This window comes from Mustelus asterias, chromosome 18, assembly GCF_964213995.1.
Source record: "Mustelus asterias chromosome 18, sMusAst1.hap1.1, whole genome shotgun sequence".
Lineage (NCBI taxonomy): Eukaryota > Metazoa > Chordata > Chondrichthyes > Carcharhiniformes > Triakidae > Mustelus > Mustelus asterias.
In genome coordinates, this window is record NC_135818.1 from 13,497,700 (window position 1) to 13,524,016 (window position 26,317).

Consider the following 26,317-nt stretch of genomic DNA (forward strand, 5'->3'; position numbering starts at 1 on the left):
TTTCGGTAGATGACAGTATCAAAATGCATTAATATTCTTGAGCTGAAAATATATTTAGGAGTTAAAGCTGGCCAATCTGGACTAGAATCACTCCTGATTTCAGCCCCTCCTAGAAAGAGCGAAACAGACAAAGAAAGGAAAGATTGGGAGAGGCAGAGAGAAATCACAGGATTGGCATTGTCTGTGATTAGGTTCCTAGTCAAATAACCTACCAATACTTACTGCCTAAACTTACAAATTGAGCTATACATGAACATGAGTCGTACTTTCAGGTGAAGGAAAGTAATAAGAAAATTGGATGGAAATCTTGATATAAATAAACTACTTAAGACCTTAAGAAATAGGAACAGGCATAAGTGAGATACTGCCACTGGAGCCTGCTCTGCCTGATAAGATCATGGCTGAGTTTCTAAAATGTATTCTTTCATGGGATGTGGGCATCGCTGGCTAGGCCAGCATTTATTGCCCATCCCTAACTGCACATGAGAAGGTGATGAACTGTCTTCTAATCTCAACTAATCCTCTACCTCAACTCAACTTCTTGCTCTATTCATATCCCTTGGTTCCCTTAGTTTCCAAAAATCTATTGCTCTCTGTTTTGACTTATACTGAGCATTCCTAGCCTGGGAGAACTTCACAAAATTGCAACCCTCCAACTAAAGAAAATCCTCATCCTAAATGACTGACCTTTTATCCTGAGAAAGGGAGCTTCAATAGAATATTTTATATTCCACTATTTCTTGTCTCCTCAGGGGTTGCACAGGGAAAGAGAATAGAAATTGCTGGACAAATTGGGCGGCACGGTGGCACAGTGGTTAGCACTGCTGCCTCACAGCGCCAGGACCCGGGTTCGATTCTCAACTTGGGTCACTATCTGTGCGGGTCTGCACATTCTCTCCATGTCTGCGTGGGTTTCCTCCGGATGCCCTGGTTTCCTCCCACAATCTGAAAGACGTGCTGGTTAGGTGCATTGGCCATGCTAAATTCTCCCTCAGTGTACCTGAACAGGCACCAGAGTGTGGTGAGTAGGGGATTTTCACAGGAACTTCATTGCAGTGTTAACGTAGGCCTACTTGTGACACTAATAAATAAATATTAAATTGTCGTAATCGTTGGCTTTAGGTTTTTGAAGCCATTGTTTGGGAGATGCATTCATGTCCTAGCTTTGAAACACAAAAGACCAGAAACATAAAAGTATATTACAGTTAACTCTGCAATAAATGTGTTGCAATCCATCCCCCTTAACCCATGAGTTTAATGAGTCACTAACTGTCTAGCTCATGTCTGGGAAGAGAAGCGATAATTCATGTCTTCCAGAAGGGTGCAAAAATAAATCTAGTCAAAGTGCGAATCATAGCTTAACACTGCTTTGAACACATGGGGTGAGCAGCTGAAGCTCTTCGATGGCCAAATGTTTTACCAGATTCAATCCCAAGGCTGTGTTACAAATCGAATTAGCATTCTTGAACCAAAGAGGGAAAGAAACAACAGTTCAGCTTGCTGCTCCTGATGTTAGATGAGAACAGGATTAGGGCTGGTTTTACAGATCGATTTTGGCCAAAAAGCAACTTTGAACACAAAAATATTTCACTCCAAAGTAACAAAGAATTCAACAATTCATGCAAACCAAGGCCAATTTCTCTCAATGAAATGGAAATAAAAAACCTGGTGAAATAAATCTCAGAACAGCTGCTAACCTGATTTGAATCTGTCCAATCACATTCTTTAACCACCACAATGCCTCCTTTTTGATCAGGATATTTCTGGGCAGCCAGGCATTTGCTTGTCTGTAGACTGTACAGCTGCAGAGATAGAAAACAATATAGAGGTATTGAATCCAAACTTAAGGTTACTGTAAGGAAAAATGAATAACTCATAAAGACAATCTAATTTAAACATCTTTGGATTAAAGTGCAGCCCATATCAAAACGAGGAGGCGATGGCCTAGTGGTATTATCGCTAAACTATTAATCCAGAAACTTAGCTGATGTTTTGGAGACCCGGGTTCGAATCCTGCCACGACAGACGGTGGAATTTCAATTCAATAGAAAAATATCTGGAATTTGAACTCAATGAAGAACATCTGGAATTAAGAATCTACTGATGACCGCGAAACCATTGTTGATTGTCAGAAAAACCAGACGGGGTCACTAATGTACTTTAGGGAGAGAAATCTGCCGTCCTTACCTGGTCTGGCCTCCATGTCTCCAGAGCCACAGCAATGTGGTTGACTCTCAACTCCCCTCAGGCAACTAGGGATAGGCAATAATGCTGGCCCAGCCAGCGACACCCATGTCCCACGAATGAGTTTTAAAAAAGCAAACACGATAATTCTTACGTAATATTCTACTGAGAAAAGCCCGTACGCAATTAGTGCCCCATTAGTTAAACTTGAAAGAGATTTCGGTATAGCCTCATAGAAATATTCACTGCACATTGTAATCTCTCCAGTCTGCTGAAAATGCCTGGGACCTAGTCATGTCTGGATTGTGGAACTTTCAGTATGATAGAATGACGTTAGAATGTCTAACCACAAGTGTGTGAACCTGAAAAAAATGTGTTGATAAATATTTACCTGAAGCATAAAAGTGATAAAACCTTATACAGCAGTAACAAAAATTCTTTGAACTTATCCAGATATTGTATCTTCTATGTTTCCACTCCCAAAGTACTGTACTAAAATGACGCCTGGCGTTCCTTTGGGGTCAGCTTGAAAACAATTCTGGACAACTGTGGCAGGATTTTCCCACCCCGTTGCACTGATCAAGTAGCATAGCGGGGCAGAAAGTACGAGTGAGAAACGAAACATCGGGCTTGCGATTATACCTGTACACAGGATACTGGGGAAATCAGGGTACCTACGCAATAGCGCCCCGAGCAGTCTGCAGCCAGCCTCCTGGCATGAATAGGCTCTGCCGCTCCCCCCGCCCCCACTACTGACGGGAATCAGATTACAGCCTCTGTATTGCACAGAATACCGTAAACTCACATAACTTACCTTGCTGAAGAAACACCACTTAGAATTTTTCTGAGAAAATTCCACACCTGGTGTGTACATTTTTCTTAAAATGTGATGCAAGTATCTAAGTCTAAGTTATGTAATTATCCCAAACTTATTCGTACAGTGATCACAGTGCCCTAGAGGAACAAAGCATGGAATATGTATAGATTTCCCGGTCTCCATTAAGCCAACAATGGAAAAGCTTTACTAAACTAATGAGAAAAGGAAATGTGAAAAGGGCATGTTAATTTTAAGCTTATTTATTAGTATTACAGGTAGGCTTACATTAACACGGCAATGAAGTTACTATGAAAATCCCCTAGTCGCCACACCTGTTTGGGTACATTGTGGGAGTATTTAGCATGGCCAATGCACCTAACCTTTCTTTTGGACTGCAAGTGGAAACCAGAGCACCCGGAGGAAACCCACGCAGACACGGGGAGAATGTGCAGTTTCTGCACAGATAATGACCCAAGCCAAGAATTGAACCCGGGTCCCTGGTGCTGTGAGGTAGCAGTGTTAATCACTGTGCCACCGTCATGTGCATTTTATAGTGATTGTTTATATCACAGCCCTGATAGATCAGGTTTCCAGTTGCCCATCTGTCCAGAAATGGGTGTATCGTATAAACAGTTAAAATGTTCTAAACCTTGTGATGAGGCAGTTTCTTATTCACCTATTGACTGCTTAAATCCAGTGGGGGAAAAACTCTATTAAGTTTCTGTTCTTCATTAATTTTTCCAATATAACACGAGAATGCCAGGCAAAATTCAGCATCTTATAGCGGAAGAGGGTAGCATAGTGGTAATATCACTGTGCCGGTAATCCAAAGGTTCAGGTTAATGTTATTGGGGCAGCACGGTGGTTAGCACTGCTGCCTCACAGCACCAGGGACCAGGTTCAATTCCCAGCTTGGGTCACTGTCTGTGTGGAGTTTGCACGTTCTCCCCGTGTCTGCGTGTGTTTCCTCCGGGTGCTCCAGTTTCCTCCCACATTCTGAAAGATGTGCTGGTTAGGTGCATTGACCCGAACAGGCGCCGGACTGTGGCGACTAGGGGAATTTCACAGCAACTTCATTGCAGTGTTAATGCAAGCCTTACTTGTGACTAATAAATAAACTTTTAACCACGGGGAAAAGGACTCAAACCCACCATGGCATCTGCATTTCTGGAATTGTAAGCTGGTCTCATGAAACTGTCATCGATTGTTGTAACAACCCATCCGGTTTACTAATGTCCTTTAAGGAAGGAAATCTGCCATTCTTACCCAGTCTGGCCTGCATGTCATAGAATCATAGAAGAATTATAGAAACCCTACAGTACAGAAAGAGGCCATTTGGCCCATCGAGTCTGCACCGACCACAATCCCACCCAGGCCCTACCCGCACATATTTACCCACTAATCCCTCTAACCTACGCATCTCAGGACACGAAGGGCAATTTTTAGCATGGCCAATCAACCTAACCCGCACATCTTTGGACTGTGGGAGGAAACCGGAGCACCCGGAGGAAACCCACGCAGACACGAGGAGAATGTGTAAACTCCACACAGACAGTGACCCAAGCCGGGAATCGAACCCAGGTCCCTGGAGCTGTGAAGCAGCAGTGCTAACCACTGTGCTACCGTGCCGCCCATTAGCCTGCCGATGTCCTCTTGGAGACTTCAGACTCACAGCAGTGGTTGACTCTTAATTCAGGGGCAATTAGGGATGGGCAATAGTTGCTAGTCCTTGCCAATGATGCCTGTATGGCATGAACAAATAATTTTAAAATCTCTCCTTTTTAAAAGTTGCTGCAATTTCACTAATGAAATACCTGATGAGAAGACTCTCACAAAAATTATCAACCTCAATCATAGATTACAAAAGAAATGTAGATAGTATCTTAATGTCAGTCTTAATTACTAAAATAGGTGGCATAGTAAGTTGTGATAATGAAATAAGAAATGTACAAATGGGTTAAGTGAATGGGGCAAAATTTGGCAGATGAATTTAACGTGGATGTGTGTGAAGTTATCCAGAGGGTGCAAAGGGATCTGGGTGTTCCCATGCAGAAAACTAATATGCAGATACAGCAGGTAATAAGGGAGGCAATTGGAATCGTGACATTTATTGCCTAAAGGAATCTTTTATAAAGGTGGTGAAGTGTTGCTGCTACTGTACAAAGCATTAGTGAGACCACACTTAGAATATTGTGTACAGTTTTGGTCTCCTTATTCGAGGAGGGATGTAGCTGCATTGGAGGCGGTTCAGAGTTGGTTCACTAGATTGATTCCAGAGATGAGAGGTTTGACTTACGAAAAGATTGGGTAGTTTAGGCCTAGATTCCCTGGAGTTTAGAAGAATGAGAGGAGATCTAATTGAGGTGACAAGATGATAAGGGGGATTGATAAAGTTGACGTAGAGCGGATGCTTCCTCTTGTGGGGAAATCTAGAACAAGAGGTCATAGTTTTAGGATAAAGGGTTGCAAATTTAAAACTGATGAAGAGAAATTACTTCTCTCAAAAGGGTCAGGAGTCTGTGGAATTCACTACCGCAGAGCGTGGTGGATGCCAGGACTGTGTGTAAATTTAAGGAAGAGGGGGGCAGATTTTCAATTAGTTAGGGTTTCAAAGGCTATGGCGAACAGGCAAGTAAATGGAGTTGAGGCCGAGATGAGATCAGCCTTGATCGTATTAAATGGCAGAGCAGGCTCGAGGGGCTGGATTGCCTACTCCTGTTCCTAGTTCTTATGTTAACAAACACCTCCAAGACACAAAGTAAAATAAGATGTCTGATTTTGGCATTCTACCTTTGAGTGACCACAAGGTAAGAGACCGTGCAACAGAAGTTGGCTCAAGAGACAAACTACGAAGTGTGCTGGCAGAGAGTTGGTACGGAACAACGGTTAAATAAATGCAACAGAACAAGAGGGGAAAAAAGTGTAATGAAATTACACTTTTATCTAGATCCAAGTGCTGTAAGAGAATACATCAGGAATATTTCACAGGATCTCTTGAAGGTTTAGGTTCAATTTGCAAGCATTTAATTAGGTGATATCCGAACTGCGTGACCTCATAGATGTAAATCATTGGCTTTCTCTGGGACTCTGAAACTCATTGCGTAAAAATAAACATCTGTATGTCACTTCTTTTGACACTCAGCTTAAATTTGTGCCCTCTGGTTACCCAATCCTTTCATTCCATTAGCCTGCCGATGCCCTCTTGGAGCCTACTGCTATTTTCGTCATGTTTACTAAACTGAGAAGTTTTGTGTCATCTTCAAATTTCAAAATCGTGCCCAGTATTGCCAAGTCCAAGCCATTAGTGTATGTAAAAAACGCAGAGTTCTACTATCTAGGGGCTGCACAGTGGCTAGCACGGCTGCCTCACAGCGCCAGGGACCCAGGTTCAATTCCCAGCTTGGGTCACTGTCCGTGCAGAGCCTACACGTCTTGCCCGTGTCTGTGTGGGTTTCCTCCCACAGTCTGAAAGATGTGCTGGTTAGGTGCGTTGGCTATGCCAAATTCTCCCTCAGTGTACCCGAACAGGCAATTTTCACAGTAACTTCATTGCAGCGTTAATGTAAGTCTACTTGTGATACTAATAAATAAACTTTAAGATTTTAAACTTTGAATGACATGGGCTAGAATAGATGTTATGAATGTTTTGTTAGATTCAGTATTCACAGGGTTAACCTCTAGGAGATACACAAGCCATTGATTGTGTACGTTATTGCAGCTTCTAACTAATTGAAAACAGCATGGGTACTAAGAAGCAGGCGGTTGTGTTAAATATCTTCACCCATCAATTTTCAGTCAGTGTGAGTCGAATACCTCCATCACCACTGTACTTGCTTAAAACTTGTCAAAATGTTAAAGATATTAAGCTGTTTCTCTACAGATGCTGCCTGATGAGTATTTCCAACAATTCCTGTTTTAATTTGGGTGGAATACCTATTGGAGAGTGGGGAATGGAGAAAGGGAGGAAGATATTTTTTTAAAAACAGGGCTTTATATGCCCACACACAGATCTAGATGAGCCACTGTCTACAAAATGTCAAAATAAATCCATATGGTTTGCAACCCAAAAGTGGCAAATTAGTCAGGCAAAGGTAGCATGGAAACTTTGAATCCACCCAGAATTGCAATTGGAACATCCAGTTTGTTGTTTTCAAATGGTGAGAAAGAATACAAAATTTGACTTTATTGGTGTACTTTTCAATCCATCTTCCATTTGCCAGAATTACCCAAAGAGCATTGTCTATTATTACAAGAGATTAGAACAGGGTTTTTCAAAGTGGGAGCCGTGACCTGCAGATGTTGAAAATGGATAAATTGTTGCTACCTTATAAATGGAGTCCATTCAAAAACAAGGTGCATTTTGCAATCCTGTTTTAAAAAAACCACGGGATTTTCTGTGATACTGTTCAAACGAAGTAGGATGTTCTGTTTATAGTGCACATTTTGTAAAAGGCCATATGACAATGAAGACATCTCAGCTGATGACATAGCCAACACGAGGACTTTTGGTGAGGAGGGAAGGCTGATACAAGTTACTGCTCAAGAATAGCACATGTCATTTACCTTGCAACTGTAGCACTGATACTGCTGCTTGCCTGGTCAGTGGACTCTGCCCGAGTCTCAAACTTCCCATTGTGAAAGCTCAGAGTTTGATAAGTATCACCATTATCTCACAGCCCAACTCATTATTTTATCCCTGTATGCATTCCAAAGGTGCATCTTAAACAAGAAATCTATCACACATGAACAGCAGTCAATTTTTTGTAGCTAGCTGATGCTCAGAAAATGTGTATTGTCTGATTGAGCATTTATCGTATGTGTAAATGTTGATGAAGAGTTTGCAAAATACTGACACTGATTTCCTTGTGTTGGAATATGGCCTGAATAAATTGAAAAATTGATCCAAAATTGACCCCCCCTAATGTTTAATATACTGTATGATGTATTTCATTATACAGGCCATGATGTAGGTTGTGAGGAACTGATCACCTGAAAAAGTTTGAAAAATACTAGCTTAGAGGCTCTCTCAAATGAATGTTCAAGTTGAAAGCATATATATGCTCACAGCTAATGATATATAATGTACTTGGACATTCAAATGTTTAGTAGGTAGCCATGAGATTGATTTATAGATGATATAGAAGGACTATTTAAACCATGTCTTGTGGTTGGGTTGTGTCAAAAATAGTGTAGCCTTTATCAATAAATAGCTCACATCCATAATCTGTAGCATTTTAATTGGAAAAGATATTGAGTGCCTGTGTTGAACAACAAAATCCACATCTACCTACCAACTCATCTTTGCAATAACCAACTGTTCACCACTAGCATGTAGTGGAGCCCAATGTTTCACTTTTACTGATCAGATACAGTCAACATCCATAGTGACTGAGCATACAGACAACTCAGTAATTGATGGATGTACAGAGATGTACTTAAACTGTCTCTACAGTGGAGACAGTTTATCATAGGTAATTGAAATTAGGCCCTGGCATGCATCCAATACTATTCATTACTTGCATCCATCCTTTTTGCCAATGTTTATCTACAAAACTAATATTTCAATGAATTTCATGAACAGAAGATATATCTATCATCTGTTGGAGTTCATGAGGCAGTATTAAACCAGTTATAGAACAAATACAGAAACAAAATACTGCAAATATTCGAACAGGTCAAGCACCATCTGCAGGGAGACAGAACTAAACATTTCAGGTCCATTAACTGTTAGAATATTTTCCTGAAAAGATAATGGACCTGAAAATGATCTTGTTTCCTCTCTCCCCATATACTGTTTGATCTGAGTATTTCCAACACTGTGTAGAAGACTTTAATGGCAGGAAGGTCACCAACACATCTAGCACTGTCACCCACACTGACCTTGAATAAAAAAGGATGGCAAGTGTTATAGACTCAATTCCAGCAGTTCAGACAACATTTATTTTTATATTGATGTGGAGTTGCTGGCTTTGGACTGGGGTGGGCACAGTAAGTCTCAACACCAGGTTAAAGTTCAACAGGTTTATTTGGTTGTGATACCAAAAGATGTCAGACTTTTTTTTGTTGATGAAGTGTTTAAAACAGTAATTTCTTAGTCAGTCATAGGGTTATTTAAGATCAATTCTGGTGGCAAAATTTACTGCTCTGTTAGTTAAGATTCAAGGTCCCAATTGCTGTTTGTATATGGAGGAAGCAAACAATGATTGTCGCAGGTTGCTTTACTTAAATGGCACAAATTGAAAGCTAAAAAGAGAAAGTTAGAATGCTTGCTTTAGTCAAGGAGGGACAGTGCCAGCTAAATAATAAAGCAATGTCATTTTACAAGCCCAAAATGAACCACTTGCTTTATTTTTAAACTTTATCCTCCCACCCCCAATAGGCCAAACGTGCCAATTCTTGGTAAAATGTAGAGGCAAGAGGAAAGAAGCTTGAAGGGCTGAATAATTCTTCAGAACAATGTTACATGCAACCATACCAGGAAAATGAGTAGCAGAGTGGAGTGAGCACCAACTAGCCTGAAACAAATCAGAATTTAACACCACTTTGCAAAAAAAATCTGACACTATTAAAAAATTGCAGCATTAATTTCTCTCTTCAAGAAACTTTGTAATCAGCAACTTGGAAGTAAAATACCTCCTGAGTGAAGTTAAGTTCTGTTATAGGCTCTCAAACCTGAACAGAGTAGATTTAAAAGTTTACTAGATTTGCAACAAAAAAAAAACTACAAGAGCTGGGAAAGGCAAATAGGCCTCAAAAATGAATGCATTCCTCAAAGACTTCCCATTTAAACAGATTTATTCTCAGGTGGAAATAGCAATGCTCCAGAGTTGACTCAATAATTGTAACCCTTTCAGTTGATTCAATCATTAACATTTTATTAGGTTTCATTTGCACCATTCTTCCAGGTAGATTTCATAATCCAATCAATTCCTTTTCGATAGAAGCAAGATTTTCCCCACAAAGTGCATGGCTGTTTTATTTCCATATAAACCATGCATTGAAAAAGAGCATATTTTTGTAGCCAACACTATTTAAATACTTTACACTGACAGATACCAATTTTTAAATAAAATTGCAAGCCTTCACTCAGAAGAGTGAAACATCAAATTGAATAATAGACAAGCAGAAGAAAACTGCACTGAAAAAGAAAGGTTATTTCCCACTCATCATGTATTTCTTTGTGTGCAAATCTTTTATGCATTTTAAATCCTGAGCAGCAACTTGGGGGGGGGGGGGGGGGGGGGGGAAGAGGACTTTTCAATGTTAGTGTTTCATGAAGACATTTTTCAGAGTCTGTTAACTTCTGTATTTCATTTTCCACAGGTTAAGCAGGCAAGCCCAAACAAACAAGAAAAGGTTGAATATCCTGGAGGTCTCCTCCCCTTTCCACAGTTAAATTGCATTCTGCAGAAAAGCCCTGTACTGTACAAGGGTGGGAAACAGCAGAAAAAAGGAAGTCTGAAAGTAAAAATATTATACATAACTTAATTCAGGTCTCTTGAATCTTACCCTTCCTCGCTGCAGTATTTTGGATCGTTTGGGACTTTTGTTAATAAAGAGAGGTTGTTGTATTTTACTTTTTTCATTTGGTCCATTAACATTCATCTCTGGGTAGACATTATCCAGATACCACTTGAAAGATGTGCAGTTCAGCTTTTTTCTCAGGTTCAAACGCTCAGTAATGTCACCATAACTCTGTTTCCTCAGATCAGGTCTTAAAGATAAGTATTGCTCCTGAAATTCAATTGAAGAAAAAAAAACAATTTTAAAAAGTTTATTAAACCCAGATTAGGTGCTCACATCCACAGACTGTCCTTTCAATTCAAACCCTTCCCAAACTCTACCAACAGTACTTACACTGCTTGAAATTAGAGTTTGCAGAGAAGCATAACACAAATTATTTCTTTGTATCTATTTGTCTGGAGGGTTTTCAGTATGAGAAGTTGAATAAACTGATTGTTTTCACTGGAAAGATGGAGGCTGAGGGGGCAAGTGGATCGAGGTCTACAAAATTATGAAATGCATAGATAGGATGGATAGTCAGGCTTTTTCCCCAGGGTGGAAAGGTCAACCACAACAGGACACAGGTTTAAAGTTAGAAGAAATAAGTTTAGGGGAAACGCGCAGGTAAAGTTTTTCAGAGGGTGGTGGATGCCTGGAACACTGCCAGTGAAGGTGGTGGAAGCAGGCATGTTAACAACGTTCAAGGAGCATCTTGATGGACACATGAGCAGGCAGGGTGAACAAAAGGGATACAGACCACACATCGGTGCAGGCTTGGTGGGCTGAAGGGCCTGTTCCTGTGCTGTATTGTTCTGTGTTTATGACTCAAGTCAAATCAAGTCTCAGCTTCAGGTTTTTTTACTTTTCTAAAATAAAATCAGGAACACAAATCCTGTGGTTTCTTTCAATTCTAAAGGCTCTAGTTCACATCATAACACCATCATCATATGCCATGAGGCTTTATTACAATTATTCACATTGACTATTACATAGAAAATAATCAATTGTTCACAACTTGTGCAATATATCCCTATAATACATTTTAGCTCATGCAGGAAAGCAAACAATAATGCAAAAATTCCAAGACATCACATTGACAGGCCAAGGAAACATTACAACTGTAGGAATTTCAGTTGAGACGTTGTCCCCTGTAAAGAAAAGCTGGGCCATAATTGCAAACATTTCAAACAGAAATCTTGTATTTCGCACTAGTTCCTCTTCAGTAGAATACCTTAGCTGAAGCCAAAGTGTGAACTCCAGCTCTAATAACCAAGCTAATTGGAAAGCTTGAGCTGGAATATGAAAAAGAAAATCACAGCCCCAATTTTCTGCACTAGGTTGTCGTCAGGTTTGGTCCCAGCTTGTAAAACATAAGGCTGGAACAAGTCATCCAATATTAATTGGTAATGCAGAAGCCAAAAGCTCCCACTTTTAAATCTCTATACAATGATTCCTGCTAGAAATGTATGTTGGGTAAGTATGTGTCAGGTCAGGCTGGACTGAGTCTGTCATCAAGTAAAGGAGTTACATGTGAAAGCACAGACATTTGATAAGGACTGGAAGATAAAGCGTAAAAGAAAATGTTACAGCCACAAAAATACATATAGTGACTATATTATCCAATTTGAAAATTGCTATTTAAGTGAAGTTCTACTAACATGCAAATATTATTTCAATGCACTCTTAAAGTTTCCAATTAGTGTGGGCTCGTTTACTAGTTATGGTGGTGTCGTAAATTAAACCAATAGCCATTGTTGGCTCAGATCATGGATGCAGGTTTTAAAAAGGAAGAGGTATTCTACCAATTTGTCCCATTATTCTAAATGCAAGCAAGAGATACCTTGTACACTGAGCATTGCTCAGTCACATGTGGCTGCTTGGTTAAACATTAGTACTGCTGGCAAGAAACAGCCTGGGAGCAGACACTTTCTGTAGAGCTTCTCATCTTATAGGATCATTAAATCTTGTCCAAACATCATGAATAGGTAATGTGATGGAAGTAGAACATCAGCCTGTGTCAAACAGAACATTTATTTATCCTTTTAAAAATGTACATAACTTTAAAAAAAGGGTAAAAGTAAATAACAGATTGAAGGTACTGCTAATCTGAAATCTGATAGTTGTTTTGAGATTATGTATACAAGTTGTCCAGTAGATCAGATAGGAAAGCTTTAAAGTGCTACTCTACACAAAAATGATGTTGTTTTAGGTCTCAGCAAATGAGACATCCTGACAATAGTAAAAATCAAATAATTTTGGCTGGAAGTATTTTGTAAAAGCATCTTAACTGTTTATGGTCTCAAGTACCAGAAATTTGAGCAAATCATAGGTTTTCCTGCGGTTTTTCATATACCTTCACTTTCACTACTGATTTGCATTCTCCATTTCCAGTCCCACATTTTGATATTATCCATCCATACCATCTTGGGTGGTCTTTTGACTGCTGACTCCTTGCTAAACTATTTCCATCAATGTAAATAAAGCCAGATGTTAAACAGTTATGCTTAGGTGAAAATATTATTTAACACTAATAATGGGAGCAATTCTTAGCCCAGTATAATTGACTAGTAAAGGATAATTCTGCAATACTATCCCATTCATGATGTGCAAATTACAATTATCAGGATTAAAATTATTGTTTTGGGACTGCCTTGTTGATTTAAGGTAAAATGAAGGGTGGTCAAGTGACTGGTTCTGAAATCTGCCTGACACAAGCCTGGGTGATGTGATTGTTAGAGATTAAAGGGGCCCAGATAGTTTTACAGGGAAGGTGGTGCAAGGGGTGCATGCTTGCAAACAAAATAGCAGCAGCCTTTATGCTAACAGTGGATAGACTGAGCATCTGCAAAGTCGCAAAGTGTTGAAAATGTCAGGTTGTAAACAATTCTGCTTTAAACTGTCCACTCCCTTCCAAGATAAAAGAACGTTGGGATTGTAAGGATAATCATTTGACATTTCTATCTGGACGCAGGGTCCATGTGATTCCTACTGTTAAGGTACTGAGCTTTTTAGGGTGGGCTGCAGACAAGATAAAAGTTAACTTGACAGTTGCCTACACTCCATTAAACCATTATCTGGAGACTGCCTGAATCTAACATTGGGCTATTCCAGTTAGTGACACCATCCACAGGAATAATTAGCTTACACATGAATGCTGATGACAGTTCCACTTCAGGAGCCAGTTTGTCAGTCGGCCTGTCTGCCATCTAGTGAAAGCATCACAATTGTCTCCAGCTCATCATGTGGTGTCTCCAACTTTAACCTCTACCACAGCCAAACTCAACATCAATCTCTTGTCCAAAATGCTGCCAAACATCTATCTTGCACCAAGTCTTTGTCATATACACCAAATTGAAGACCCTTGTTCTTAGATTTTAACCCTCTCTGGCTACTGCAGCAATCTCCTTCAGTCCTACGTTTTCTCTTCAGACCCCCTACCACTGGAACAGATTCCTGTTCTAGAATTCTACACTGGAACCCCTTCTTCCTACCTCAAAACAAATAAACATACAACAACTCATCTTTTCACCCAAGCTTTGAACCCCCCTTCCTGGGATGGTAGCCAAACTCCTTACAATTACTGGTTTAGAAAAAAAAGGTTCCTCACAAATGTGTTAAGATGTAAGTGCTTGTCATTAATGGACTCATACATTGCACCAATTTACGGTCCTGTATCTGTGAACCAATAAAATATCCCCTTGTAAATGCATACCTTATATTCATCCATCCATACATGGGAAAGACGCAGAGAGTTGTACGCCATGGTATCCATGCCTCCTGGTGAACCATACGGCCGCCATTTCCGGAATATATGCCCAACACGGGAACATGGAACTATTTTCAGCTGCCCACCGCACATCCAAATCTGACCCCAAACAATAATAAAAAGTTGCATAGAGGGGATAGGGTTTGTACACCATATATTTGAAATTATATATTTTCTAAAGCAAGTTACTACCAGATAAAGTAATCTTTGAGTATCAATTTGATCAACATTAACTTATGAAAATTAAACAAAGTGTATGATTAATGCACAGGTGTGTTCACTGATCTGACCAACAAGCAAATAAAAAAGGCAAAATCCATGTTGCAAAATTTAAGAATCTATGTTACTGTGTAACAAAAAACAACTTAGATATGTTTTAGGGCAGAGAAGAAAATTACCCTGAAGGAAATTTCCAGATTTTCCCCTCCCCAAATATCCATGCCACTGTCATATTGCCCAAGTTTATTGAAGTAATCCCGATTCATTGCAAACAATCCTCCTGCCATTGTAGGTGATCTAAATGAGAGAATACAAAGAACATTCAGTCTAATTACATTGACACTAAACTGCAACAATCCAAATTTTGAAACCTGCACAAAGTATTTTCCAGTTTGAGGCCCGTCAGCAGTAAGCAAGAGGTAATTTTGTAATTATCATTTGATTATCAATGTACTCATTACTACACAGCTTCCCATTTCTTAGACACTCTCCCCAAAACAAACCCCAAAAAACCAGAATTAGTACTTGAATGGTTCAGTTGCTCCTTCTGGTCCATTCAGCAGTGAGACAGGCACAGGATCCCACTTGAAGTGCAGGCCCCAATTAAACCCTCCCTTCACGATTGGAGAAGAGCTGTAGATTAGTGTGTCGGCATTGATGATATCAATTAGCGGGCAGACTACAGTGCTGTGATCCTCCTTAATTGGAGCCAGGAGAGGCTGCAGCCACATCTCATTTACTTCACAGTGGCTATCAATGAACACTAGCACATCACCTGGAAAATAACAAATGGTTGCATCAAAGAGAGTAGAGCAGGTTTAAACTATGGTAAATCTAGGACTGGTGTGTGGAAAGTTATTCCCACAATCAGTGATTAGTGTCTGAGCTTTTGGTGTACAATACTACATGCAAAAGAAAATCATGGCTCATTGAATAAACTGCTGGGTGCTTTGATGTGAAGCTGGGGAAGGTCTTTCTGACCCAAACAAATCCAAGTGCTGGAGAATCAACTCGGGTGCCAAGGGAACCATCAGCAGGAGCTCCTATGAAGTCTGTTCAGGCACACTGCGACTTCCAGACTTGAGCACAAGTGGGCATCATTGCAACCCTCGTTGTTCACCATTATTACAAGATTATAAACAATGATTAATTACAGCATCTGGTTTCATAGCTTCTGATGTGCAGTGGGAATAGATGGGAACTGACTGCAAGCTGAGGTTCCATAAGAATTCACCGGGGAATATCTATTTTGGGCAAACTAGATTACTTTCTTGCATCTCGGAAGATGGATTGCCAGGAAGGATGGTTGAATCATAGAATTCCTATCGGACAATTGGAATGGTCTAGTTTGGACCAGGGAGCGGTGCGGGCTTAGAGGGCTGAAGGGCCTGTTCCTGTGCTGTATTGTCCTTTGACTGCAGCAATGAACAATCTTACCCAGACCCTATTCCTGTAACCCCACATATTTATCCTGCTAATCCCCCTGACACTAGGGGGCAAAGTTAGCATGGCCAATCAACCTAACCCACACGTCTGTTGATTCCAGGATACTAATCTTATTTAAGAAACAGTTTCTGTAATGAATGATTGTAGGTTAAGGAAGTGCTTTGTTACAGACTGAGTTAGCTTAAAATGAGCAGATGATCTCTTCTTACTTGGACAATCTGATTCAAGATCCTTCATCCAAATCTCTAAACAAGCTTAGTGTTATGCAGTTGGTAAAACTAGTGTGGTAGAAGATCCAAAACTTTTGGATTGTATAACCTACCTTTAAATTGGAGATTATGGTACAATCAAAGTAGAAAGCCGAAAGAAAAATGGCATGAATTCTAAACAGAAAATCATCCGAGTAACTTGATCAATGTACTAAGACCACCCAAACCAAAAATGATTCCCAAGTTTTGCAAAGCTTCACATCCCTCTTCCGCCTCTAGTTTGATCACAAAACACCACTCAGAATATGACTTAGTCCAGACTAAGATGGAGCTTTGGCTGGTACCTGTTGCATGAGACGATCCAACCATTCTGCCACGTATTAAACCTTCTCGCATTACATTCCTTATTAGTTTCACTTTTTTAAGTTGGTTGTTGTCAATGTACTTTTCTAGCTCATCTTTCAACTCAACTGAAAGTAGAAAACAAAACATCAGTTTGGGAAGAGGTTAAAATCATCTAACTTCAAGTATAAGAGGTAAAGTGCGCTGAGTAGGGAGTTTGGTGAAGGGTTAGGAGGAAGTAACTTTTCTCCTACTCTTTCAGCCTCCAGTATTTGATTTCCAGGTAAATCAGTGACTGATATTATTCAAAATTAAGTTTTAGGAGTGCTGCAAGTACGGTATTGTTTTATCAGCAAGGTTTACTGGTAGTGCCAAAACCTATTGGGAGGTGTAGGCTTTATTAATCATAAATTAACTGGTAATTGTTAATTAGCATATATTGAAGTTGGAAGGTCAGGAGGTATGTGCTGCAAATGCAGGATGTGGGAGCTTTGATACCAGTGCGATCCATGGCAAACATCTGCATTAAGTGTGTGGCTGCAGGAACTTTGGGACAGAAATTGAGCTGGAAGCTGAGCTGCAGATAGCGGCACAGAGGTGGAAAGTTACCAGGACACTATTCCAGAAAGTGGTCACACCTGTTAAGTGGTCAGGGATAGCAGAGTGATTGCAAGTGAGGCAGGTATGGGGATCCAGAGCACAGGATCCTCAGCCTTTGCAGTTGTCCAAAGGGCGAGGGGCTTTTCAGAATGATTGATATTATTCTCTGCAGCAAAGAGCGCAAGTTCAGATGGCAATGTTGCCTGCTCAGTGCCAGGGTTTGGGACATCTTATTTATGTCACAAATAGGCATACATTAACACTGCAATAAAGACACTGAAAATCCCCTAGTTGCCATACCCTGGCACATGTTCAGGTATACTGAGGGAGAATTTAGTATGGCCAAGGCACCTCACCAACATGTCTTTCGGACTGAGGGAAGAAACCCACAGACATTAGGGAAAACATGCACACCAGCACAGACAGTGACCCAAACTGGGAATCAAAGCTAGGTTCCTGGCACTGTGAGGCAGCAATGCTAACCTACTTGGGGCTGGAGGAGAACTGGCAGTGGTGGTGCGGGAGACCCAATTATCATGGTCCACGTGGGTACCATTATATGGGTAAGACAGAGGTTCGGCATTGTCAGTATAAGGAGCTTGGCACAGAGGTCAATGTTCTTTGCACTATTACCCAAGCCACTTACAAATTGGCAGGAAACAAATCAGATTAGGGAGAGTAAAAGACAATCAGATTCAAATATATAAGATCCCAAGGAGTCTTAATAGGGTAATTATAAAGAGGATGTTTCCTCTTGTAGGAGAATCTAGAACTAGGGGTTTAACAATAAGCAATCTTCCATTTAACAGGTGAAATTCTGAGGGTTGACAATCTTTGGAACTTTCCTCCTGAAAATGCATGGAAGCAGAATCTTTGAATATCTTAAAGGCAGAGGTGAATAGACTGTCAGCAAGGGGGTGGTAGGTACTCAAGAATAGATGTGATGCAGATTTGAGGTTACTGTCAGGACAGTCATAGCTTATTAGATGGAGTAGATTGGAGCCAAATGGCCTACTCCTTGTTCAAACATGTCACACTGGCTTTTATCATATTTTGACATTTTGATAGTACCGAGTATTGCAAGGACAAAATAAAAAATGTCAGTTCTTTGCAGCAAGGGAATACGGGCAAAAGATGAAGGGGGGAAAAAAAAAAGTACATTTACTCACCAAAATCACTCCTGTCATCCACTAGAATAATTTCGTGCAATAGGTATGCAGGAGTGCGATCCAAAATGCTGTGAACTGTCCGAAGCAATGCTGATAATGCTTCATTATAAAAGCAGATAATAATGCTAGCAGATGGTAAATTGACAGGATAACTCTTCTCTTTACACCTATGAGGAAACAAAGCTCATCAAACCATGACATTTTTCCCCCAGTATTCACTTCAATGGTGTTATAAAAATGTTACCAACATTCATCAACATAGAAGCTCCTGGATATTTCTGTATACATAAAATATCAAATTAAACTTAATTAAAAAGGGAATCCAAGAGACTTTATAACTGTCATTCAGCAAAATCTCCCAATCCCCACTAATCACTTGTCTTGAAGATTTTTTGAATCAAAGATAATAGCAACAATTTAGACTTAGAGCAGGTGACTTACTCCCTAATCCTCACTAGAATGACAGTCAGCAACCAAGTGCAATAATAGGGCAAGATGACTTCCCCTCCCTCCTACAGAATGTTCAGATTATCTGAATAGTATTTAATTTCTTTATTAAAGTTTTTGAAATACCCTCTTGCACAAGGGGCAACTCAATGCAGAGGTTACTTTCAGCATTTTATTTTTAAATAATGCAGAACTTGCTTTGGGTCTCTGGTATCAGGAATATCCCGATGGTAACCCAAGCGATTACTGATGAGCATGTTGAAAGCATGTTTCTGGTATCCCATATCCCGAACCTCCTGGTCAGCTTCATTGAAAATCCTTCCTGAAAAGAAAGATTTGAATTTACTAGTGTTGCTAAAATCCCACAGAGGAAATGTCACATTGCATTTCATATCAGATATAAATCTTCTGTGGATTTTGAAATCGCTTCAAGTCTTAAATTACAATGGCAATTATAAAGCTTAATCCTAGGACAACATTCAACCTTAAAAGCATATACCTGACCATCATAATTTACTTGCCACTAATACTCTCCGACTGCACATTAGACTACTAATTTGCACACTCCAAAAGTATCAGCCTCTGATACATGGTGGCACAGTGGTTAGTACTGCTGCCTCAGTGCCAGGGACCCGGGTTTGATTCCCGGCTTGGGTCACTGTCTGTGCAGAGTCTATTCTTCCTGTGTCTGTGTGGGTTTCCTCCGGGTGCTCTGGTTTCCTCCCACAGTCCAAAGATGGACTGGTTCGGTGCATTGGCCATGCTAAATTCTCCTTCAGTGTTCCTGAACAGACACTGGAGTGTGACGACCAGGGTATTTTCACAGTAACTTCACTGCAGTGTTAATGTAAGCCTACCTGCGACACTAATGAATAAACTTTATGCAACATCAAAAAGTTAGTTGAATAGGGCTTGTTCCATGATGTCCAACAGCTCTCCTCCATCACAGTGGCTGTCAATGAAAAATACTTCAAGCCACAAAAGGTGGATCCATTCACACAATTCTCCTTGCTTTGTATTAAACGTCCAAGCTTTTGATATAAACAATACTAGCTTACACTTAAAACTGGGATTGACAGAATGGTCCGTTACTGAATTAGATTGAAGAAATTAAGATTGTTCATGACAAAATATAGCACAGCATTTTGGCTGCTACATAAGATCACGGGTTACCAAATGATGTTTTTGGGTTAACATCCCTGTAACCATTACATTCAAAGAATTCAAAGCAAGAAAAGGCCACTCACCAAGTTCAGGAGACAGTTCAAGTTTCTTTAATTCTTTTTGAATGGGTTTCATAAACTGAGCATTTTTCTGAAAGTCAGGAACCCATTTGGAATTGCGTGTTATTGGAGGCTGGAGCTTCTGCACAAGTCCTGGATTCCCCTGGAAGGGCACATTACTGAAAGTATATTTTTCCCAATTTAAATTGAAATAGATGAAAAGGAGAAATGTCCAAATCAATGAAGATAACAGGCATCCATAGCAGAAATAGTGGAACCTGATGCTACCCATGATATTCCAAGCATTGTTAGAGGCTCATTCTCATTACTCTGAAAAGACAACAAAAAAAACTATTTCACTCAATGAAATAGTCAGCAACTGTCACATTCACTGATAAATAGACAAAGTAACAGGAAGCTACAGCAATATAGCCAAAATCACCAATGTCAAAAACTATTAGCAGAGATGTTTATTTTTGTTGATTAAGCAAAGAGACGAGAGAAGCTAGGATTGTTATCCCTTGAGCTAAGAAAGCTCAGTGCAATAGATGTTCAAAACGTAGGTATTCTGGCAAGAGTAGAGTTGCAGGACTATAGGGAGGAGAGCAGGAGAATGAGATTGTTTGGATAGCTCCTCCAAGAACCAGCATGGGCATGATGGTCCAAATGGCTTCTTCCCATTCTGAACAATTCCAAATATTATTGTATAATAGAAAACGTCATACAGATACATCTCAGGAAATTGAAATAAACTCATTTTATGAGCTTATTACTTGCACAAGAGTTCAGATGAAAGCAATTCAACACTGCAAAATTTCTAAAGCAAACCTTCAGCCAGAAAACCCAACTGTAGGTAACCCATAAAAAATCCACACTTGCCATGTAACATGAACATACAACTTAACATTTTAAATGGGCATAATTATATTTCAACAGAAAGCATCATGAAAGATCCCAGTGTTCTGGACAATTACCTAATCATTTCTCTGTGCTGTCAAAGGGATCTTGCTGTGTTTTAACACCACAACAGCATTTCGAGTGCAAGTCTCACAACACCAGGTTAAATTGGAATCATGAGCTTTCAATGAGGTGAGTGGAGAGGTAGGTTCAAAACATGGCCTATATAGGCAAAGACACAACCACAAGATAATTTTATGACCCAAATAAACTTGGACTTTAACCTGGTGTTGAGAGACTTCTTTCTGTGCCCACCCAGTCCAACACTGGCATCTCCACATCATAGCATTTCATTGGCTGGGTACTCTACAATATGAACTCAGAAGTAAGGATACAAATATCATCGAATAGAATCCCACAGAGCAGAAGGAGGCCATTCAGCCCATCAAGTCTGCACCAACCACAATCCCACCCAGGCAATACCCCCATACATTTACCCTAGCTAGTCCCCCGACACTATGGGACAATTTAGCATGGCCAATCTATCCAACCTACACATCTCTGGACTGTGGGAGGGAACTAGAGCACCCAGAGGAAACCTACACAGAGAGAATGTGCAAACTCCACACAAACAGTGACTTAAGTCAGGAATTGAACCCGAGAACCCAGCACTCGGAGGCAGCGGTGCTAACCACTGTGCTGCCCCAAAATGTTAACTGGTCTCTAGTTAACAGTTTAAAAAAAGTAGTATTCCTCCATAACCTAGCTAGCCTGCAAAACCAAAGTCTGGAAATTCAAGTAGAGAATTGCCACAATAAATCACAGAAAGGTCACAATGGAGTAAATACCTCAAATGACTATTCACTCACCAAATTTCTACTCATCTTCCTCAAAACTGCATCATTTCCTCAGTTCCAAACATCTATTTTGTTAGTAGTGGACCATAAGAGAATAATCATGCAGGATTCAAAATTCAATTCTTCCAATTAGCTTTAAATAATGCACCAAGTTATTCTTAAATCAACAAGTCAACATCAGCACAAGCTTTACCTTCAGCACCCTCCTTTCCATCTCCCCAATTTACTCTATGAACAGTATGTCTTATCTGTGTAACACACGAAAAACAATACTTGTTACTATATGTGTGACAATAATAAATCAATTCAATAAATCTTGTAGGTCTAACTGATCACAGCACTGCAGAGCCCACCCCAGGAACAAAAGCATGGAGCAGAGGGAGAAAGTGGGAGGCGTGAAAGAGGAGAAAACCCACTTCTGAATAATTTGCAGAATTTGACAGGGGGAAACAAATGGAGGATTGTCTGGCAAGAGACAACACCAAGCTCAGCATCAGTCAGAGAAAAGGGAGTGAGCTGAGGGTGGAGAGCCTGGGGGGGGGGGGGGGTGGGATGAAGTGAGAAGGTGCAATATTGAGCACACATAGCTGAGCGATCTGCCTACATGCACTCGCCAGCGATGACCATGAGGAACACCAGTAGCGCACTGACTAACACCAGCCGCCTGCCATCCACTGCCCCCGCGGCCGGGGCCGCTTCCTCTTTTATAGTGAGCGGGGGAATGCGGCACTGCGCAGGCGCGGGGCTCCCCCCCATCCCCAACGACATCCGCTCGCGCCGCCTGCCCGCGCGACGCCAGGGACCGCACTAACCCAGAGGAGAGTGAGTTCCAGCAGCTTCACAGCCGGAGCTCCCTCGAAGCTCCCCTTCCCCCGGCTCACCTCGTTCGTGATTTTCTTTTCTCCCGCTCATGTGGCACTCTTCGCGCGAGGGAGGCAGCTGTCAATAAACCGGTGCATTCTGGGCGGACTCTGATTGACAGTCACTCGGGGCGGGGCGCATGCTCAGTGATTGACAGTCACTCGGGGCGGGGCGCATGCTCAGTGATTGACAGTCACTCGGGGCGGGGCGCATGCTTAGTGATTTACAGTCGCTCAGGGCGGAGCGCATGCTCAGTGATTTACAGTCACTCGGGGCGGGGCTAACGCTCGGAGATTGACAGTCTCTCGGGGCGGGGCGCATGCGCAGTGATTGAAATTCACTCGGGGCGGAGTGAATGCCCGGTAATTGATTGTTGAGTGGGTCGGAGCTAACTCTAGGTGACTGACAACCGCTCGGGACGAAGCGCATGCCCTGTGATTGATTGTAGAGTGGGCGGGGCCAACGCTGGGTGATTGACATCACTGGGGGCGAGGCGCATGCCCGGTGACTGACTATCGCTTAGGGGCGGGGCGCATGCCGGTGATTGACAGTTCTTCGGGGCGGGGCTAACGCTGGGTGATTGACAGTCTCTTGGCCCCTTTTAGTGACTGATCTGGGACTCTGGATTAATGCTGCAATCACAGAAATCAGTCATTGGTGCTGATTCAAAATTTCAAGGGATAGAGAGGTTGGAAGATTCAATGGGTTAGATAGGATTATGTGGTGATGCCAGCGCTGGACTGGGGTAAACACAATAAGAAGTCTCACAACAACACCAGATTAAATTCCAACAGGTTGTCCTGGCTGGACATACACTTGCAACTCAGCCAACGCTGCAGGAAAGGATGTCCCGAGGCATGGTACATTGGGGAGACCATGCAGACGCTGCGACAACGGATGAATGAACACCGCTCGACAATCACCAGGCAAGAGTGTTCTCTTCCTGTTGGGGAACACTTCAGCAGTCACGGACATTCGGCCTCTGATCTTCGGGTAAGCGTTCTCCAAGGCGGCCTTCACGACACACAACAACGCAGAGTCACTGAGCAGAGACTGATAGCCAAGTTCCGCACACATGAGGACGGTCTCAACCGGGATCTTGGGTTCATGTCACACTATCTTTAACCCCCACGACTTGCCTGGATTTGCAAAACCTCACTAACTGTCCTGGCTGGAGACAATACACATCTCTTTAACCTGTGCTTAACCCTCTCTCCACTCACATTGTCTGTACCTTTAAGACTTGATTACCTGTAAAGACTCGCATTCCAACCATTATTTTGTAAATTGAGTTTGTGTCTTTATGTGCCTTGTTTGTGAACAGAACTCCCACTCACCTGATGAAGGGGCAGCGCTCCGAAAGCTAGTGGCTTGTGCTACCAAATAAACCTGTTGGACTTTAACCTAGTGTTGTGAGACTTCTTACTTAGATAGGATTATACAGCCATTCGGCCCAGCCAAACCATGCTGTAATTTATTCTCCATTCGAGCCTCCTCACATCTTTCTTCATCTTAATATGTCATCTTCTCCCTCCATCCTCAGATGTTTGTCCAGCTTGATTTGATTTGATTTATTGTGATCATATGTATAGGGATACTGCAAAAAATATTGTTTCTTATGTGCTATACAGTCAGTGGCACAGTGGTTAGCACTGCTGCCTCACAGACCCAGGGAACCGGGTTCAATTCGCAGCTTGGGTCACTGTCTGTGCGGAGTCTGCACATTCTCCCCATGTCTGCATGGGTTTTCTCCAGTTTCCTCCCACAGTCCGAAAGATGTGCTGGTTAGGTGCATTGGCCATGCTAAATTCTCCCTCAGTGTACCAGAACAGGCGCCGGAGTGTGGCGACTAGGGGATTTTCACAGTAACATCATTGTAGTGTTAGTGTAAACCTACTTGTGACACTAATAAATAATGAAGCATACTGTTCACAGACCATGGGCTGCGAATCTCCCTGAAGCTCCAGTGAATCAGGCTATATTGCGTCATAGACATTCTATTTAAAGTATGCTTCAAAGATATTGGCCCAGAATTTGTTCTCAGCTGGTGATAGAGAGTCAGTTGCCCACAGAGATTTGGCTTGTCAGCAGTGATTTTCCCATATGCGGCCTCTGATCCAGCACAGAGGATCTGTAGCGTGTGTGAGCAGCGCGAGAACAGTGAGGTTCTTACCAGTCACCCTGAATAATTCTCATTGAGATAGGCAAAGTCAAAATCAGGAACTATCAAGCTGGAAATGCTCATTAAATGTAAACCCTGTACACAAAGCAAAATAACAATTGGAAAATATAAATGGTAATAATGGAGACAATAAAGAGATAGCAAATACATGGCATTATGATCATTTCAGTGTCTATTGGTGAGGCCTACAACAGGGCACCCTGTGGAGGAGCAGATCTCTTGACAGCAACTGATTTTTGATTTGATTTGATTTATTATTGTCACATGTATTGGGATACGGTGAAAAGTATTGTTTCTTGCACTACACAGAAAGCATACCATTCATAGAGTACATAGGGCAGAAGGAAAGGAGCAGCATGTAGTGTCATAGTTGGCATGGTTGTCATTTGGGTGGCATGGTGGCATAGTGGTTAGCACTGCTGCCTCACAGCTCCAGGGATCTGGGTTCGATTCCCGGCTTGGGTCACTGTCTGTGTGGAGTTTGTACATTCTCCCCATGTCTGCATGGGTTTCCTCCGGTGCTTCAGTTTCCTCCTACAGTCCAAAGATGTGCGGGTTAGGTGCTAAATTGCCCCTTAATGTCCTGGGATGTGTAGGTTAGAGGGATTAGTGGGATAAATGTTTGCAGTTGTGGGGCTGGGGCCTGGGTGGGATTGTGATTGGTGCAGACTCGATGGGTTGAATGGCCTCCATCTGCACTGTAGGGATTCTATGATTCTACAGTTAGGGTACATAGAACAGTACAGCACAGAACAGGCCCTTCGGCCCACGATGTTGTGCCGAGCTTTATCTGAAACCAAGATCAAGCTATCCCACTCCCTATCATCCTGGTGTGCTCCATGTGCCTATCCAATAACTGCTTAAATGTTCCTAAAGGGTGTAGAGAAAGATCAGCTTAATATATGGTCGGTCCATTTCTTATGGTTCAGGTTAGAAACTCCAAAGTGTTTTATGTAATCCGCCTGGATCCTAAGATTTTCATCTTGAATTTGGCTAGGAGAAGCATGAAAGGCTTCACTTCAGGTATGATTCGAATGACCCATTAGGGAGCTTTAACCAAACAAAGTTTATTTAAGAATATAGTCAACGTATCTAGTAAGGAAATTAGCAAGAACTTTATCAATTACAAACAAGAAACAAAACAATCACTATAATGTATAACCTTTAGCAAAAATATCTAATGTGTTCAATCAAACCAAAACCCTTGCCATAAACAAGACCCTTTGAACAGGTCGATGCAGCAAAGTCGACTGCTCACGTGATAATGGAAATTGAGTCCTTTGGTTGAAGTTTGCAGTTCTCTGGATTCACTCCGAAAAGTTTAATGACAAGGTAGCTTCCCAAAGCACCAGAGAGACTCTGGTCTTGCCCCCAACAACAGCAGATTTTCACCCTCCAGATGTGTGAATAAATAAATAAACAAGATCTTGTTTTCAGCTAACCAGCAGAATTTTCAAGACAACAGGGAAAGGGAAAACACTTGCTGTCCCTTCTAAAACTAAAACTCAAACGTGCAGCTCCAAACTGAAACAAAAATCTGTCCAAAAACACATGACGTCCTCCGAACAATGCAGGATTGTGAAACTAATCCCAGA

General features: G+C 41.4%; 1 protein-coding gene across 2 annotated transcripts in view; it reads right to left on the reverse strand.

Annotated features, from left to right (window-relative positions):
* The window catches only part of LOC144506968 (polypeptide N-acetylgalactosaminyltransferase 11-like), a 30,068-nt gene extending 9,145 nt beyond the window's left edge, over window positions 1-20,923 (reverse strand). Inside the window, exons 1-11 of one of the 2 annotated variants that reach the window (XM_078233438.1) lie at window positions 20,900-20,923; window positions 19,950-20,255; window positions 18,901-19,024; window positions 18,256-18,422; window positions 16,489-16,614; window positions 15,015-15,264; window positions 14,669-14,786; window positions 14,217-14,369; window positions 10,511-10,735; window positions 4,668-4,743; window positions 1,698-1,828 (exon numbers count right to left, since the gene is read on the reverse strand). In XM_078233438.1, the coding sequence (XP_078089564.1) occupies window positions 1,698-1,828; window positions 4,668-4,743; window positions 10,511-10,735; window positions 14,217-14,369; window positions 14,669-14,786; window positions 15,015-15,264; window positions 16,489-16,614; window positions 18,256-18,422; window positions 18,901-19,024; window positions 19,950-20,217 (1,638 nt within the window). In that variant the 5' untranslated portion in view covers window positions 20,218-20,255; window positions 20,900-20,923. The remainder of the gene's footprint in view (window positions 1-1,697; window positions 1,829-4,667; window positions 4,744-10,510; window positions 10,736-14,216; window positions 14,370-14,668; window positions 14,787-15,014; window positions 15,265-16,488; window positions 16,615-18,255; window positions 18,423-18,900; window positions 19,025-19,949; window positions 20,256-20,899) is intronic. The other variant, XM_078233439.1, reaches the window with a different exon arrangement.
* Window positions 20,924-26,317: the final 5,394 nt, after the last annotated feature.